The sequence below is a fragment of the Loxodonta africana genome, chromosome 20, assembly GCF_030014295.1.
Source record: "Loxodonta africana isolate mLoxAfr1 chromosome 20, mLoxAfr1.hap2, whole genome shotgun sequence".
NCBI lineage: Eukaryota > Metazoa > Chordata > Mammalia > Proboscidea > Elephantidae > Loxodonta > Loxodonta africana.
Window position 1 is genome coordinate 51,585,959 of NC_087361.1, and position 16,058 is coordinate 51,602,016.

The window sequence follows — 16,058 nt, forward strand, 5'->3', positions numbered from 1 at the left end:
CTTTTAGTGCCTCAGTAAGACGCTGAGAAATAAAAACAGTAGCATTAGAGTCAACCCAGTACGCAGCGGTAAGTCAGAAAGTATTGCTCCTAGGGTTCCCATTGACAGGACGGTCACAGGGGCTTATTATGAAGAAAATTTTAAGAAAATTGAAAACTACATTGGTGAAAAAAAGGACAGGAAAGCCGCACTGAGGAATTTTTTTCTGTCACGAAAACGCGCTTGCTCATTCCTCAAGGGTAGCAAGGGCTGTCCTGTGAGAATTTCACTGGGAAGCCTTACCCCATCCACCCTCCAGCCCTGATCTTGCCGCTTCAGCCTTCTTTGTGTTCCCCAAATTCAAAGAATATTTAAGAGGAACACTAAGCCCCTGAAGGATGTGAAAACTGCCATTCTGACCTGCAAATTGGAAAGCATAGGATCCTTCGGGGAAGGGTTAGAGAGATGGAAACCCTACCTTAGAAGTGTGTAGACCTAGGTGGAGGATATGTTGAGAAACAGTAGCTTCATATTCTGATTTTTTTGTTTAGTAAAGGTTTCTGTGATTTTGTGGCAATACTTTTTGACTTAATCTCGTATACGTTAAGGCATGGTTTATTTCAGTTGAATTAACACGTATTTTAAGCGAAAGTTAAATCTGCCAAGGTTATTACTGGACGAAATAGAAATTTTGAGAAAGTAGAGACACCGTGACATTTGAGATACAAGCCTAAGGTTTTGTAAACACAGCTTCGTACCTTAGGAGGCTCATAATGTCTTCTCTTTCCCCGTAGAGCAGTGCGGTTTAAAGGCTATCAGCAGCAAGACAGCCAGGAGCTGCTTCGCTATCTATTGGATGGGATGAGAGCGGAAGAACACCAAGTGAGCGTATTATGGCATTGTATTTTAGAATCCCACCTTCGTCAACTTGTCTGTGATTTGATGTTTTGAGGGTTATTAAAGCAGTGGAGCCTAATGATCGGGGCCATTGTACTTTTTTAGCATTTTTTTCTACACTGGCCATGGCAGCCAGTCTGTTTTCATCATTAAAGTGAATTGAGAGTTAGCAGTGAGGCTCCTTTCTGCGACGTCCTAGATTACTGACGTTTGCAGCATTGTTGTTCAATGAGGTTCTGCTGTGCCAGCCTTGAGCAGGAGAGTGGCAAGTACTGGAAAACATTGCTCCCCACACAGCTCCCAGCTGCACCCTCCTGAGTGCCACTGAGCGGTTTTGAATCTAGGAAGTCTTTTCGTTTTGTACAAGTCGGGGAATATTTGTTACATTTAAAGTTTTTGTTAACTGCTAAGATAGGAAATAACGTATTTGGGAATGTGAATGTAATTAATAACAGTAATAGTGATGGCGACAATAATAAACATTTATTTTGCTCTGACTTTATACCGGACACTATGCTCAGTGTTCTGTGTGAATGGCCTTACTCAGTCCTCACAGCCATCCTGTGAAACGGATGACGTTGTCATTATTACTCTTAGATTCTGAAGCCAGGATGCAGGCAGGCTCAGTACCTGGTCTGAGGCTGCCTAGTGGCGATGGAGCTGGGCTTTGAGCTTGGGAGTCTGTTTCTGTAGCTCCCACTCACTGCTCAGCTTCTAGCATGAGATATTCCCGTGGCCTTCCCAAAGGAGGTGGGCATGTTCTAAAAAATTGGCTTGGGTAGGTTAAGAACTTGAAATTAAGATAGTGCCTTTATTCAGTGGCTAGCGATTGTTTCATAAGCACAGTTATTTTTAGCTCTTTGAAATAATTTTGAAAGGGTGATTTTGGAACTATTAATTTTTGTGTCAGTAAGTCTGTGGAGCTATATCTTGATCGCTTTCTTAATTATGTCCTTTCTAAGGAAAATGACTGAAATTTAAAATTTAATAGTGTATATATCCATTTTATTGTTTTTAGAGAGTGAGTAAAGGAATTCTTAAAGCATTTGGTAATTCTACTGAAAAATTGGATGAAGAACTAAAAAATAAAGTTAAAGGTAATGTCTGGCTTTTTGAACTAAAACACTGTAGTAGAGTTCCTCTGTACCTTAGGACAAGATTGCTACTAGTGATGTATTTCAAATCCATAGTTATCAACATAGAACGTCTATCACTTTTTTTTTTTTTCTAAATCATTCAGTCTTCAAAAGGTGAATACTTTAGAAAAACTTAACTTTGGCGTAGTCTTTTTATGCAGTGTTAAAAGGGACCTTTTAAAGCTAGAGCTAAGATGACATCCCAATTTGATTTTTCAAAAGTTTAGGATTATAATTAGCGATGAGAGAATCATACTTGCCTTTGTGAAAATGGCAGTGGCTGTGTTATTAGTCATGGAGCCACCTTAGTTCTTGCTGTTATCAGGCGTTTAAAGATGCAGGACTTTGCCCAGTAGAACTTTTCGTGACATGGCAATGTTCTTCATCTGTGCTGTCTGATACAGCAGCCACCAGCCACAGGCACTGCTTGAGCACTTGAAATGTGGCAAGTGCAGCTGACGGAGTAAATTTTTATTTAATTTTAGTTAATTTACATTTAAATGGCCACATGTTTAACGATTACTATGTTAGACAGCACAGATTAGAATCGGCACACAGCCAGCCACCCTTTCCTTTTGGTCCCCTTTAGGACCTGTCCAGTAACAGAATCATTACAATGTCCAAAAAATATGTTTCTGCATAAATGGACACCTGACATTTGAATAAGGCTTGTAAATTTCATGCGATTAGAAAATTATATATCCAAGTTGTAAAATTATATCACTTTATATTAAACTTGTCAGTACTCTTCAGGGAAATGGGAAGACTAAAAAGGAAGATTTCATCTGAAACATATTCCTGAAGTTTTGTTTATATAAAAAAGGAGTTCAATCTTAGCCTTCACAAAGCAAGTTACACGCGTTCTCTCCAAGTTTGCCACCATGCTGTTTTTTATTAATACTGAATGGAGGATGTGTTAGAAAGAAGCTAGGATGTCAACTAGCCTAGTCTGCGCTGCTTGTTTTACTAGTGGAGATGGTGATATATAGGAGGTTCCACCGACTTGCACAGTTTATTTTCCACTGGCTAGATCTTGGATGGAGCCCTGGTGGCGCCGTGGTTAAGCGCTAAGGCTGCTAACCAAAAGGTCGGCAGTTTGAATCCATCAGCCGCTCCTTGGAAACCCTATGCAGCAGTTCTACTCTGTCCTGTAGGGTTGCTATGAGTCAGATTCGACTCAACAGGAATGGGTAGATCTTGGATAAAAACTTTATTTTCTTATTAATGACAAGTGATTGTATTATAGAATGTCATTACGCTTAAAGGTAGAGTGTGTGCTGCCGACCACCTGTACCATAAAAATAAAATTATGATAATTCTGGATAGAGTTAAAAAGTATGAGAATAGGAAATTAAAAATTTAAAGTTAGATGAGTACGTAGTTTTAGCTTATTTTTTTCAATTAATTATATAAGGGTAGTTGATATGCTTCTTTCCTTCGTAGATTACGAAAAGAAGAAGTCAATACCCAGCTTTGTGGACCGCATCTTTGGTGGTGAACTGACAAGTACGATCATGTGTGACGAATGCAGAACTGTAAGTAGGTGTGGACATGCCTGCACTGATGGAGTGATATTAGTAGAGTACAGTTCATCAGCTTTTTCTTTGAGAAACAGAAACATCTAACATCCTGAGATATTCTTTGTTGAACTCTCCAAATATGCATGATTCTTTGCTGGGGATGTTAACACTTTCTAAGTGTTGAAGAAGGTAATTAAACACTTTAATTCACTTCCCCTAATCCAGTGTTCTCAGCATTTGTGTAATTTTAAAATTTCATTTTCTTAAGCCTTTGTTTATTTTAAAACTCAGGACAGCAGGATCTTACTGTGTAATGTTTAAAGTGAATCTTTTCCTTCCTTTCACATTTTCTTTTTTGGTTGGTTAAGGTCTCCTTGGTTCATGAGTCTTTCCTTGATTTGTCTCTCCCAGTTTTAGATGACCAGGTAAGACCACTGAGTTGATTTTATTTAAGTAGATTGTTCTTCCTCTGTTAGGGTCTTTGCAGGAAAGCCGTGTCACTGGTTCCAAGTTCGTACGTTACTAGCCCATAGAGAAGTTTTTTTGAATCTGTTTGAGACAGAACAATTTTTAAGATTTTTTTTTTTTTTAAAGAAGTTGGTGTGTCTAGAATTCTTTAACTTTATTCCTTTAAATATTGGGAAGTATTTTCCCCACGTTAAAATTTATCTATCTTTATTATTTAAGGCTGACCACAACTCCCCTGTGATCCTGAGTCCATAAATATTGAGAGTATCTCAGTTTTAAGGCGTGTTAGTTGGGTCCATTTTGAATAACAGTGGTAAAAAAGAAAACACGACTTTATTGGATAAAGTATCATTCAGTGTCATATCAATCATGGGGTCTCTCAGCCTGGCAAGATTAAAGTCTCAGGAAACTTACTTTACTTTTTCTTTCTTTGAAACTATCATTTATGTGCAAAGAAAGGAGAGAGTAGGGAAGACCTGGTGTGACGTGCGGACACCAATAAACAGGAAGTGCATTTGGAAATGGACACGTGTCCAGTGTGAAACAAGCACATAGCCAGGAAAAGCCGCTACTTTCCTTTGTTACATTTGTGTGTGCAGTTGCTTTTTCTTTTTTTGCCGTTTTTGTTTGCTTGTTTTCTTAGTGTGTGACGATTGCTTTCTAGTATATGAGATGAATGTGTTTTGTCCTGGATGTATTTTCAAATATTGTAGAAAATCGGTCTAGTGTAAAATCAAACCAAACCAAACCCGTTGCTATCAAGTCGATTCCGACTCCTAGTGTAAAAGAGGAGTAGAAAAATATCTAGGTAACGTGAATTTTCTTTTCACTCAACAGCAGTTGTAAAATTTTATTTTTGACTCATATTCTCTTCATATTTTAAGAGTGGCAAGAAAAGTATAAATGATAAAAATCTAAAAAAGACAATGGAAGGTGAAGATAAAGACAGTGAGGAAGAAAAAGATAACGATAGTTACATAAAAGAAAGAAATGATATTTCTTCAGGAACAAGTAAACACTTACAGAAAAAAGCAAAGAAGCAAGCCAAAAAGCAAGCCAAGGTGGGTAATTACGAAGACAACTTCACTTTCCTAATTTTGTATTTTGAACTATCGAGTTTGTAGTCTGAATAACATTGGATGCTGTGATTTCATTTTCTCTCCAGCACTTTTTATTTGCCGATTTCAGAATTGGCCCATTTAGGGCTCTCTAGAGAGGCATATATCTTTCAGTGCATGTGAAGAAAAAGTTGTGCTTTTTTTGAATCCTGTATTACTTCTGACAACAGTTTCTAAAAAGTTTTAGTTCATTTTAAATTTTTCGAATTGTCACTACATCAACATGCACAAGTTTAAAGATACAATAAAAAAAAGCCAAAGCCAAACCTGTCACCATCAAGTCAATTCTGACTCATAGTGATCCTCTAGGACAGAGTAGAACTGCCCCATAATGTTTCCAAGGAGTGCCTGGTAGATTTGAACTGTTGACCTTTTGGTTAGCAGCTGAGCTGTTAACTACTGCACTACCAGGGCTCCAAAGATCTAATCAGATGTAGGATAAGTCACCCTCCCACCATTTTTTTTATCTTGTCCAGTATTCCTTGCCATAGGTAACCACTTTCATTAGTTTCTTACCAACTTTTCTGGAGCCTCTTTTGGCAAATATGAGCAAATACGATTAAAGAGTCTTGTTCCCCCCCACTCCCCTTTATTTTTTTTACTGTACAGTCAGTTCCGGATCTTGGCTTTTATTTTCGTTGACTAGATATTTGGAGATCTTTTCATATCAGAATACAGAGCTTCTTTATTCCTTTTCTTTTTTAACAGCTGCATAGTATTGGATTTTACAAACCCACTGGCTGTCTGGTCAATTCTGACTCATGACGACCCCACGTGTTACAGACTAGAACTGCTCCATAGGGCTGTCTGGGCTGTAATCTTTATGGAAGCAGATTGCCAGACCTTTCGTCTGTGGTGCCGCTGGGTGGGTTTGAACTGCCTACCTTTCGGTTAGTAGCTGATTGCAAACCACTTGTGCCATCCACAGACCTCTTCCATTTTATAGATCTACCTTGGTTTGTCCATTTCTCTGTTGATTTTAGTTGTTTGTAGTCTTTTCCTACAATATCCAATCTGCCAGCAATAAATAATCCTGTTCATATGTCATCAGTAGGATAAATTTTGAGAAGAGGGATTGCATTTGTGATTTTGACAGCTAGTACCAAATTGTCCTCCACGGGTGGTACCGATTTGTATTCCCGCCAGAAATATATGAGGCATTCTTTGTCTCTCTGTGCTTGATTTTTGCCAGTCTGATATATGGAAAATATTATCTCGATATAGTTTTATTTTGCATTTATTTTAGCATAAGTGAGGGTCAGCGTATTTTTATGTTTGGGAGCCGTTTGTATTTCCTTTTATGTGACGTGTTCATTCGTATCCTTCTCCCCATTTTCCTCTTGTGTGGTGCTCTGTTTTTAACCGAAACACATCAGCAGCCATTTGTGTCCCATCTGCCCCCTTCAGCCTCCTGGTGTTACACATTTGTCTCACAGGGACTGTGTTTTCAGTTGCAGCCACAAATGCTGACTCCTCTGAGTCTTTAGGCATTCTAGCAACAGAAATCTTGATGAAATGCCTTTTTGATTCTACTTGGAATTAGGCTGTGACAACAAAGACAATTTTGGTGGGGGCATGTCCTTTACTGTTCGCTGTACACGCTCCTTCCTTGCCTCCTTCCTTAACCTTGTTCAGTCAATTCCTGGATTGTTTTTTCTCCATGTCTCTGTCCAGGCCTGTCCCGTGCTTGTATGTCCTTGAATTTTCAGTTCATTTTTTATCTCCTCAGCAAAACCTTGACCAAGTCGTTACACCTCACATTGATTCATCTCTTCCTGTAGTGTGTGTGGGCCGAGCTGCCATGGGGCATAACATTTGGCGGCTTCGGTTTCCAGTTTTAGTACTCAGCTTAGACTTGTGTCAGGCCATGTCTCGTGCCTGTTTATCTGCCCCCGTGTGACAATTTTAAATAGTTGGTCGTGGTTTTTTTGCTTTCAACTGAAGAATTGTCCTCTGTAATTTACTTGGTTCATGTAGTAAATGAACTGACACTGAGGGGAGCCTCTTCCTGACTAACTTGGTGATTTTTGATTGATAAGCAGCAGAATCTGATGTGGCCCACATGTTCATGTGCAGGCTCGCTTGCTTCCCTGTTTTAAAACAAGTCCTTTATACTCTTTACACAGAACCAGCGAAGGCAACAGAAAATCCAGGGAAAAGTTCTTCTTTTAAGTGGTATCCGTACCATTGACAATCCTGAAGATAATGAATGTGATGCTGAAGTGTCACTTCAGGGGGAATTGGGTGTTAAGTCCAGCCATGTCTCAGAAGAGGACGTTATTGATAAAGAAAATTCTGTCAGTCAGAAAGATTTGAATGGCCAAGAGAAAGTGATAGAAAATGTAACTGACAGTCAGAATTCCACAGAAGAGGTAGATGTGGAAAACGTCCACGGGGATAACGTTCTGGAGGCTTTGGCATCTTCCCCCACTGAATGCACTGAGAATTTAAACGGCATCTACCTGAAGGAAGGGAGCGATGGAGAAGTGGACATCTCCAGTGGCTTTAAAAACCTTAACTTGAATGCTGCTCTTCAGCCCGAGGAAATAAATATAGAGATTCTGAATGACAGTCATACTGCTGGGACAAAGATCTATGAGGTTGTAAATGAAGATCCAGAAACTGCTTTCTGTACGCTTGCCAACAGGGAAGCTTTCAATACCTATGAGTGTTCAATCGAGCACTGTTTATACCAGTTCACGCGTAATGAGAAACTTCGAGATGCGAATAAACTGCTTTGTGAAGTATGCTCACGGAGACAGTATAACGGACCAAAGGCAAATATAAAAGGTATCTAGATTCTCTTGCTGTAAGTAAAATCACCATGTAGAGTATGTTTTGCACTGCATAGACATATTCCTGTTCTATCAGTATTTGGATGGCATCAACAAATGCTCTCTGCTTTGTAAATATTTTGATAGAAAGATGAAGCAGAGCGTTGTTGAAATGGCTAGTGCTTTATGGCATCCTCCCCCGCACCCCCCCCCCAAAAAAACCAAACCACTTGCCACTGAATCGATTATTACTCAGCAACCCTATAGGACAGAGTAGAACTGCCCCGTAGAGTTTCCAAGGAGCGCCTGGAGGATTTGAACCTTTTGCTTAGCAGATGCAGCTCTTAACCACTGTGCTACCAGGGTTTCCTTACGGTCTCCCAGCAGCAGTTAAAGTGGACTTGTTTGCTGTCCCACACCTCTACCTGTGGGTAAATCACCCTGTTGGATGCTCCCACACAGCCTCGTGACTAACGGTACCTCTCTCTTGGTATCAGCAGTTAGCGTTTGTGCCGCCCTTGTCTCCCAGGAAGCCACACTAATTCATCCGTGTGCTAATGTGACATGTCCTGTGCGAGGTATCGGGAGGACAGTGCTTTCTTAAAATCTTCCTCAGATAGTGGAGCAAAAAAGTATTTACAACCTTCTCCCGCCTTTTTTTTTCCAGTTTGGATAGTGGGATTGTGGGGGCAGGAGAGACCCTAGGAACTGTTGAAGTGTTTTCATTCTAGCTATTTATTTACGTGTAGATGCAAAAAGTAAGTTGTGTTGCTTTTAAAGCAGTTCTGTTTGCTTTATAGCGGGGGTTGGCACGCCGCAGCCCCCAGGCCAAGTCTAGCCTGCTGCCTGTTACCATATGGTCTGCGAGCTAAAGATGGTTTTTATACATGAACATTTGCAGCTGATTTGATGATAAGGAACACAGATATTGAACCTCAATTAAGTGAAACGTTACCCCCCAAAAGAATCCCATTCTTCTCACTAGTCAGTAAGCATCTATTAAAAAATCATATTCAATTATTGTCTTTTGAATTTCATTAATAAATACTTGTGGAAAAATTTCTTTTGTATTATCTGGCCCTTTGCAGAAAAAGTTTGCCAGTCCTTGAGTTGGAGGTCTGAAATGACTTGGTAGCACATCTAAACGTTTCCGAGACCTAACCAAGATTTTCACGCTGCTAAAATGTCTTTGTTTCTTTAGGTGAAAGGAAACATGTTTACACCAATGCCAAAAAGCAGATGCTCATTTCTCTTGCCCCTCCTGTCCTCACTCTTCATTTAAAGAGATTTCAGCAGGTACCCTTGTTTGTCTCTGTTATTCAATATCTGTTTGAAACATGGTTCTTAGTTTGCTAGTGCTGCTATAACAGAAATACCACAAGAGGGTGGCTTTGAAGAGCAGAAATTTATTTTCTCACAGTTCTGGAGGCTAAAAGCCCAAATCAGGGCCTCAGCTATGTCACTTCCTCCCTTGTCAGTAGCCTTGGGCCTTGGTTCTTGGCCAGCCTCACATGGCAGCTATCTTCCCCAGTGTCTGCTCGCCCTGTGTCTGATGTTCTTTCTATATATAAATCAGAAGGGATGAGGTTTAGGACACACCCTAGACTAATATGGCCCCATTCTATAACCAAGAAAACCCTGTTCCCAAATGGGGCTTACACCCCCAGGAATGTTAGGATCCCAGCACGTGTTTTAGGGGGACACGTTTGGTCCGTAGTGACATGTAACATGTTTTTTGCCACCATCTCAACATATTACTGTGTTTCTTTGGTTTTCTCTCTTAACGCTAATAACAAGGAAGTAGGAAAGTGAGAAATACACAAGAGTAAGAAAGTGATGAAGATATGCGTCAAGGTAGAGGAGCAATTTAGGCACAATCCTTAATCAGTTTTACTAGCATTCATGTTGCTCTTTTTAGTAACATTGGCATTTTATTCTAATGTTAATTTCAGGTTAAAAAAAAAAAAGGGACCAGTTTTCTAGCTGTATTTTAAACTGCAAAAGATACGACAGTAAACTCTTCATTGTACTCTTAAAAAAAAACTCTTAGGCACCTTAAAAACCAAAAACCAAACCGACTGCCATCGAGTTGATTCCGACTCATAGCGACTTTAAAGAACAGAGTAAAACTGCCCCATAGAGTTTCCAAGGAGCACCTGGTGGATTCAAACTGCCAGCCTTTTGGTTAGCAGCCGTAGCTCTTAACCACTAGGCCACCAGGGTTTTTAGTGATGTTTTTCTTACAGTTTCATGTGTGGTATCTTATTTTTTACTGACTCTTGATAACAGACATCGCAGTTTCATCATTTTGATGACCCCATCATTTCTGGAAAGGTTTTCTATTTTAATTTCAAATTTAATTCCAAACCTCCAAAATTATCTTCAGGATCTTCAGAATGTTCTTCTACCTATGGTTAGCATGGGCTTGGCTAGTTGGGTCTGTCTTAAAAATTGACTGAACTGGGGTAGAGAATGAGATTGAGATTGCTTGTGTCACGGGAAAGTGGTTTGTTACTGCTCAGTTTTAAACACTCAGAACATCTGGCTTGATCTGGCTTCTCTGGATGGCTAAAGCTCCTTCCACGGGAGCAGCTTTCTTAGTATGTTGTGGGGCTGTGTGTGCACACACTTAGCAACAGCAGACCAACTCAGCATCAGTTAGTGGTTAGGGGAAGAAGCGTCTCCTAAGAAGACTGACCTAGGGCTGGATGTTGGCATTCTTGATGGCACTAGAGAGGAACTGCTATTTACTTACTGTGCACAGCTTTTTCAGAACTCAATCTCTTATCCCTTTTTTTTTAGGCTGGTTTTAACCTACGCAAAATTAACAAACACATAAAATTTCCGGAAATCTTAGATTTGGCTCCTTTTTGTACTCTTAAATGTAAGGTAGGTGAAAATGGTCTTTATCTGGAAAATCCTTTTAAAAATCTATTTAAAGGAAAATCATAACTTATCACATAATCCAATAAAAATAGCAGCTCATAAATATGAATTGATGAGAATTCACTGAGTGGAGTGGGTCTTTCGATCTTTCTGTCTTTATAATTTCAAGGTTCATGATGTCGTTTTGAACATTAGGCTATTATTTCAGTTCCACAAACATTTTTGAACCCTAATTATTATGGCAGGCATAGTCTTGGGAGCTGAGAGGCACAAAACCAAAAGGGAATAAAGATGTAACTGGCTTATTTCAGTTTAATGTGGAAAGTGTTATGGCTGGTACACACGGAGCAGGGATAATGTGCACACGACCCACCATGTTGGAGGATCAGGGTAGGCTTTGTGCTGTAGACCATCCCTCAGGTAACACTAAAAGGAGGAGGAAAAGTGAGGGTGATGAACTGCCCAGCAGAAGGAACAGAGCAAAGGCACGGCAGCGTCACAGCATGACGTGTGCCAGAACTGTTAATATAAGCATTAAATTTTTTTTTTTTTTTTAGAGCTTAGGGAAGGAGCCCTGGTGGCATAGTGGCTGAGTGCTTGGCTGCTAACTGAAAGGTTGGTGGTTTGAACCCACAACTAACTGGCGATCTGCTTCCATAAGGAGTACAGCCTAGAAAACCCTACGGGGCAGTTCCACTCTGCCATGTGGGGTTGTTATGAGTCGGAATCGACTCGACAGCACTTGTCGACACCAGAGCTTATGATCGTACAAGGTGTAGGGACTGTTGGGAGATGAAGCCAGAGAAGTGAGACAGGAATGGGGTTTTGGAGGGCCATTATGGTGAGGAACTTGGGCTTCATTAGGTATGCAGTGGCGAGCCACTGAAGGGCTTAAAGCAGTGGTGTGATGTGGGCAGATCTGTGTATTAACGTAGGTTTATTCGTTGAGTAGGGAGGCTGGGCTTTAGGAGAGAAAGATGAGACAGGGAAGTGAGTTAGGTAGCTGCTGAATTAGTTCAGCCCAGAGAGGATGAGAGCTTAAACTGGGGCAGTCAGGAAAAGGATGGAGAGGAGGAGATGGAAGGAATATTCCTGGGAGTGAAATTCATCAGACTTATGATTGGCTCTGGAAGGCAAGGCCAAGACCATTAGATGGATGCTGAGGGTGACCCCCCGGGGCCTGGCTTGAGTGGCTAGGCAGATGAGAGGACCATGAACTGAGATGGAAAATACAGGAAGAAGAGCAGACTGGGAGGTGGAGGAAGAATAATGAGTTTGGTTTTGGATACGTTGAGTTCCAGGTATCTTTGAAATATTCATGTGGTTATGTCTAGAAAACATTTGGATGCACATGTCTGAAGCAGGGAGGGAGGTTAGGGGTGGAGAAAAAAATGAGGAAATCAACACAGAGGAGGTAATCAACACCATGAGAGGATAGGCTCTCTGGTTCAGAACGTGGAGGGGAAAGAGAAGGGATGGCCAAGAACTGAATTCTGGGGAGCGTCTGCATGGAAGAGGTATAGCTCCAAGAGGATCTGAAAGAATCTCTGTCTTGAAGAAGCTGGAGTCAGAGTGGCTATACTGGAGTAGTTGATTTGTACTACTTGCAGATTTCAAATACTGCAATATGAATGTATTGATAAAAGTCTTAATTTTTGTACAAAATTTGAAATGATGCTTGTTCCCCCTCCCCTCTCCCAATTAAAAATTCTCAAAAGTATAATTTCAGAGCTGGTAGATAGAGTGGGTTATTATTATGTTAATACCACAGGGCAGGGCCACTTCAGCTGGTAAACAGAAGTACCTTTGGTTGGGTTTGTTTTAAATCAAGGTCATCAGGGTTTCCTCTTCTGTGTAAGATGCCATTGTCCTGTGTTCCACTTTCAAGGAGAGGACTAAGTGGCCTCAGGGTCAGAGTGTCAGAGACAAGGACTAGGAAGTCTTTATGCATTAGATATTATAAAGGTCATGGGAAATTTTGCAAGAGCAGGGTAGGGACCTTCACTGGGTTGAGAAATCAGTCAAAATATTGGAAATGGAATATGTAAGATATGTTAACAGGCTTGGCTCAGAAGGAAAAAGTGGTGGATGGATGAATTTTTGTTGTTTCATCAACTGTCTGGGAGACTTAAGTAGGTTTGCAGGCCAAGAGGAAAAACTAGAAGTTGAAGGTGTGGAAAAGAGGGATAACTGACTGAGCAAGGCTCTGGAGGCCACTGGGACCAGGATGAGGACCATAAGTTGGAGTTTCGTCTTTGAACAGAAGGGAGGTGATACCTCACCTTCCTGAGAATGGGCAGCCTGTAGTTGGGTAGGTTGTCTCTCATTGTTCCTGCAGTGGGAGGTGAGGTCAACTGTAGAGACTAGGGGGTGGGGGATAGGGAGAGGCTTAAGAGTGGTGAGGACGCCCTGGGTGGTGCAAATGGTTACGGCACTCAGCTGCTAACCGAAAGGTTGGAGGTTGAGCCCACCGAGAGGCACCTTGGAAGAAATGCCTGGCGATCTACATCTGAAAAGTCAGTCATTGAAAACGTCATGGAGCACAGTCCTACTCTGACACACGTGGGGTCACCATGAATCAGAATCGACTCGTGGCACCTAGAACTGGAAGAGGGCGGAAGTTTAGGCCAGTTGCTGCGAAGGGCATCCATGGATGAGAAGCTAACTAAAGACAAGATTGTATAGTTACATGAAGGCCCCTGATGAGGTGGAAGATCCTAAGTTTACCAGTCTGCGTGGTTACGTAACATTTATACGCTTAGTGTATACGTACGTATGTTCCTTAGCAGCAACAGCTGTCTGGGTATGGGATCAGAGATTCAAGGTGGGATTTGTATTGAATTGGGTGTGATGACAAGGTTGGTGTTAGGTATAAGAGAAGAGGTTACTTCCAAGATTTGCATGTGGTTTGACGTCTCAAGCTTTAATGTGCGTATGCATTACCTGGGAACCTTGTTAAAATACAAACTCTGGTTCAGTAGGTCTGGGTTGGAGTCTGAGAGTCTGCATTTCCAGGACACTGTCAGGTGATGGCAGATGCTGCCAGTCCAGGGACCACGTTTTGAGTAGCAAAGGTCTAGACTTCGTATGGGACACCAAAGGAGGCTTCATAGGCCAGGAGAAAATGAGGATTGGAGAAAGATGTGCCAGTCTGCTCCCGTAAAGTTTCAGCCTTGGAAACCCTATGGGACAGTTCTCCTCTGTCCTGTAAGGTTGCTATTAGTCAGAATCAACTCGACAACAGTGGGTTTGGGTTTTTGGTGTAAAGATACAGAATAAGAAAGATTAGAGTTGGAAGGATTGTGGACCAAAACTAGACAATTAGTATGATATCTGAGGTCAAACTTCTGAGTGATGACCCAAATCCAGAATAGTCCAGGTTGTGGTGGGCTAAAATGCAATGGCAGCGAAAAGACCCGGAGATTCATCCACGTGGCCCTGAAGTCCTTGAGGAACCTGATGGGACTCGGGGTGGCCAAGTATCAAGTTCTCCAGTGAATTTGGGTGCTTACAGACAGTACAGCTGAAGAGCCATGAATCCTATCCAGGAGGGCTTTCTACAAGAAAATGTAATGGAATAGTTGTCTGGAAGTGGCCCTGGGGCGCTGAGAGAATGCTTGTCCCTTTCCCAGCCCTGTGGCAAGCGGGGTCCACTCTCGGATGTCTGTAGGAGTAAGTGAGCCCTTGAGACACGGTGAATGTGCTTCTCACCAACTTCTAGAGAGCGTTTGAAAATGTAAGGGGTGCTACTGCCTCCTGTCAAAGGCTTACATTTCTGGGCAGGGACCAGGATAGTAGGTAGGGATATTAAGGTATTCAGGAATTATCTGATCCCAAAAGTTGCTTAAGGAACAATTTCAGTTGTTCACTATCTGAATAAACAAATGGATTCCAAATGGCCTGAGGTTTATGGTTCTTCCAGCAGAGAGATGGTAGTGACAACTTCCGGTAAAAACCTACGTGAGGTATTAGCAAGGAGGCTGAGAAGAGGAAGGGAGAAACAGTTAAGGTCAGAGACTCACGAATGATTTCTGTATTCTCAAACAGTTTAAAATCATCTCGTCAGCAGAATCTGTGTAACTGGGACAAGAACTAACACTTTCGAATTCTCTTCATTTTTAAAGAATGTCGCTGAAGAAAATACAAGGGTACTCTATTCCTTATACGGAGTCGTTGAGCACAGTGGCACTATGAGGTCTGGACACTATACTGCCTACGCCAAGGCAAGGACTGCAAACAGCCATCTCTCTAACCTTGTTCTCCACGGTGACATTCCACAAGGTAGGGCATCTTGGAAAATTCCAGCATTATGGCAAAACCAAAAAATAATGAACTTGAGTCTTCCCGTTTGTATTTAATGTCACATTTCCTCTTGACAGATTTTGAAATGGAATCAACTAAAGGGCAGTGGTTTCACATCAGCGACACACACGTGCAAGCTGTGCCCACAACTAAAGTCCTGAGCTCACAAGCGTACCTCCTGTTTTATGAGAGAATATTGTAACGGTTTCAAAAAAGGACTTTTTCCAGAAACATGTTTATGGCTTTTATAAAGGCTGTAATAATAAAAAGTAAAGACTAAAGTTAAATTACATTCACTTAAAACTAAGAACATGCCAGAAGAAATCATGTTCCTTGAAAATACTGAAGGGAGAATGCCTAAAAACTTAGTGGTTTTTACCCGCTTCCAGTTTCTGGAAGTTCTGAGTTACTTAAGTCCTCTGTGTTTAACATGTGTGGGTGCTGGGTTGAAACACATCAATAAACTGACTTACCCCAGAAACCTGTTTTATTGGAAGATTTTAAGTTGTATTGACTTACTCTACCAAGTAACTATTTAAAAAAAAGTTTCAAGCCAGCTAATGACACTTTAGTACAGGCGTGTCAGTAGGCAGTACAGAATTGGGAGAAACTTGGCTCCAGGCCTTCTGACGCCTGGCAGTGCGCATAAGCCAGGGCACAGGCCCAGTTCTACATGTGCCTGTGCAGTGGCACTGAGCCCAGGGAGAAAATCTGGGTACTAGCTCAATAGCTGCACTCCTTAGAGTGTATGTAACTGGGACCAGGGTCCCCTTCACGCCAGCCTGCCAGAGAAGCCTGTGTATTGTCTTTTACCATTTCAGCTGCATGCAACTCAAAGAGCCTTAAGGACACCAGCATGTCTAAGCTTCTGGTAAGGTTCTCGTTTAGGCTTTTCCTTGTTATCCTAGTTAACCCTCTCCTTGCTGGGACAGTCCTGAGAGACATATCACCCTAACACCTTGAGTTAATCAAGACCAG

General features: G+C 41.4%; 1 protein-coding gene across 5 annotated transcripts in view; it reads left to right on the top strand.

Annotated features, from left to right (window-relative positions):
- Positions 1-15,994, top strand: part of USP16 (ubiquitin specific peptidase 16) — a 31,014-nt gene extending 15,020 nt beyond the window's left edge. For 3 of the 5 annotated variants that reach the window (XM_003410318.4, XM_010590330.3, XM_064273134.1), the window contains 10 exons: positions 774-861; positions 1,895-1,973; positions 3,456-3,547; positions 3,901-3,957; positions 4,885-5,061; positions 7,245-7,908; positions 9,094-9,188; positions 10,695-10,781; positions 14,903-15,059; positions 15,158-15,994. In XM_003410318.4, the coding sequence (XP_003410366.2) occupies positions 774-861; positions 1,895-1,973; positions 3,456-3,547; positions 3,901-3,957; positions 4,885-5,061; positions 7,245-7,908; positions 9,094-9,188; positions 10,695-10,781; positions 14,903-15,059; positions 15,158-15,282 (1,621 nt within the window). In that variant the 3' untranslated portion in view covers positions 15,283-15,994. The remainder of the gene's footprint in view (positions 1-773; positions 862-1,894; positions 1,974-3,455; positions 3,548-3,900; positions 3,958-4,884; positions 5,062-7,244; positions 7,909-9,093; positions 9,189-10,694; positions 10,782-14,902; positions 15,060-15,157) is intronic. The other 2 variants (XM_010590332.3, XM_023548486.2) reach the window with 2 other exon arrangements.
- The last annotated feature ends 64 nt before the right edge of the window (positions 15,995-16,058 follow it).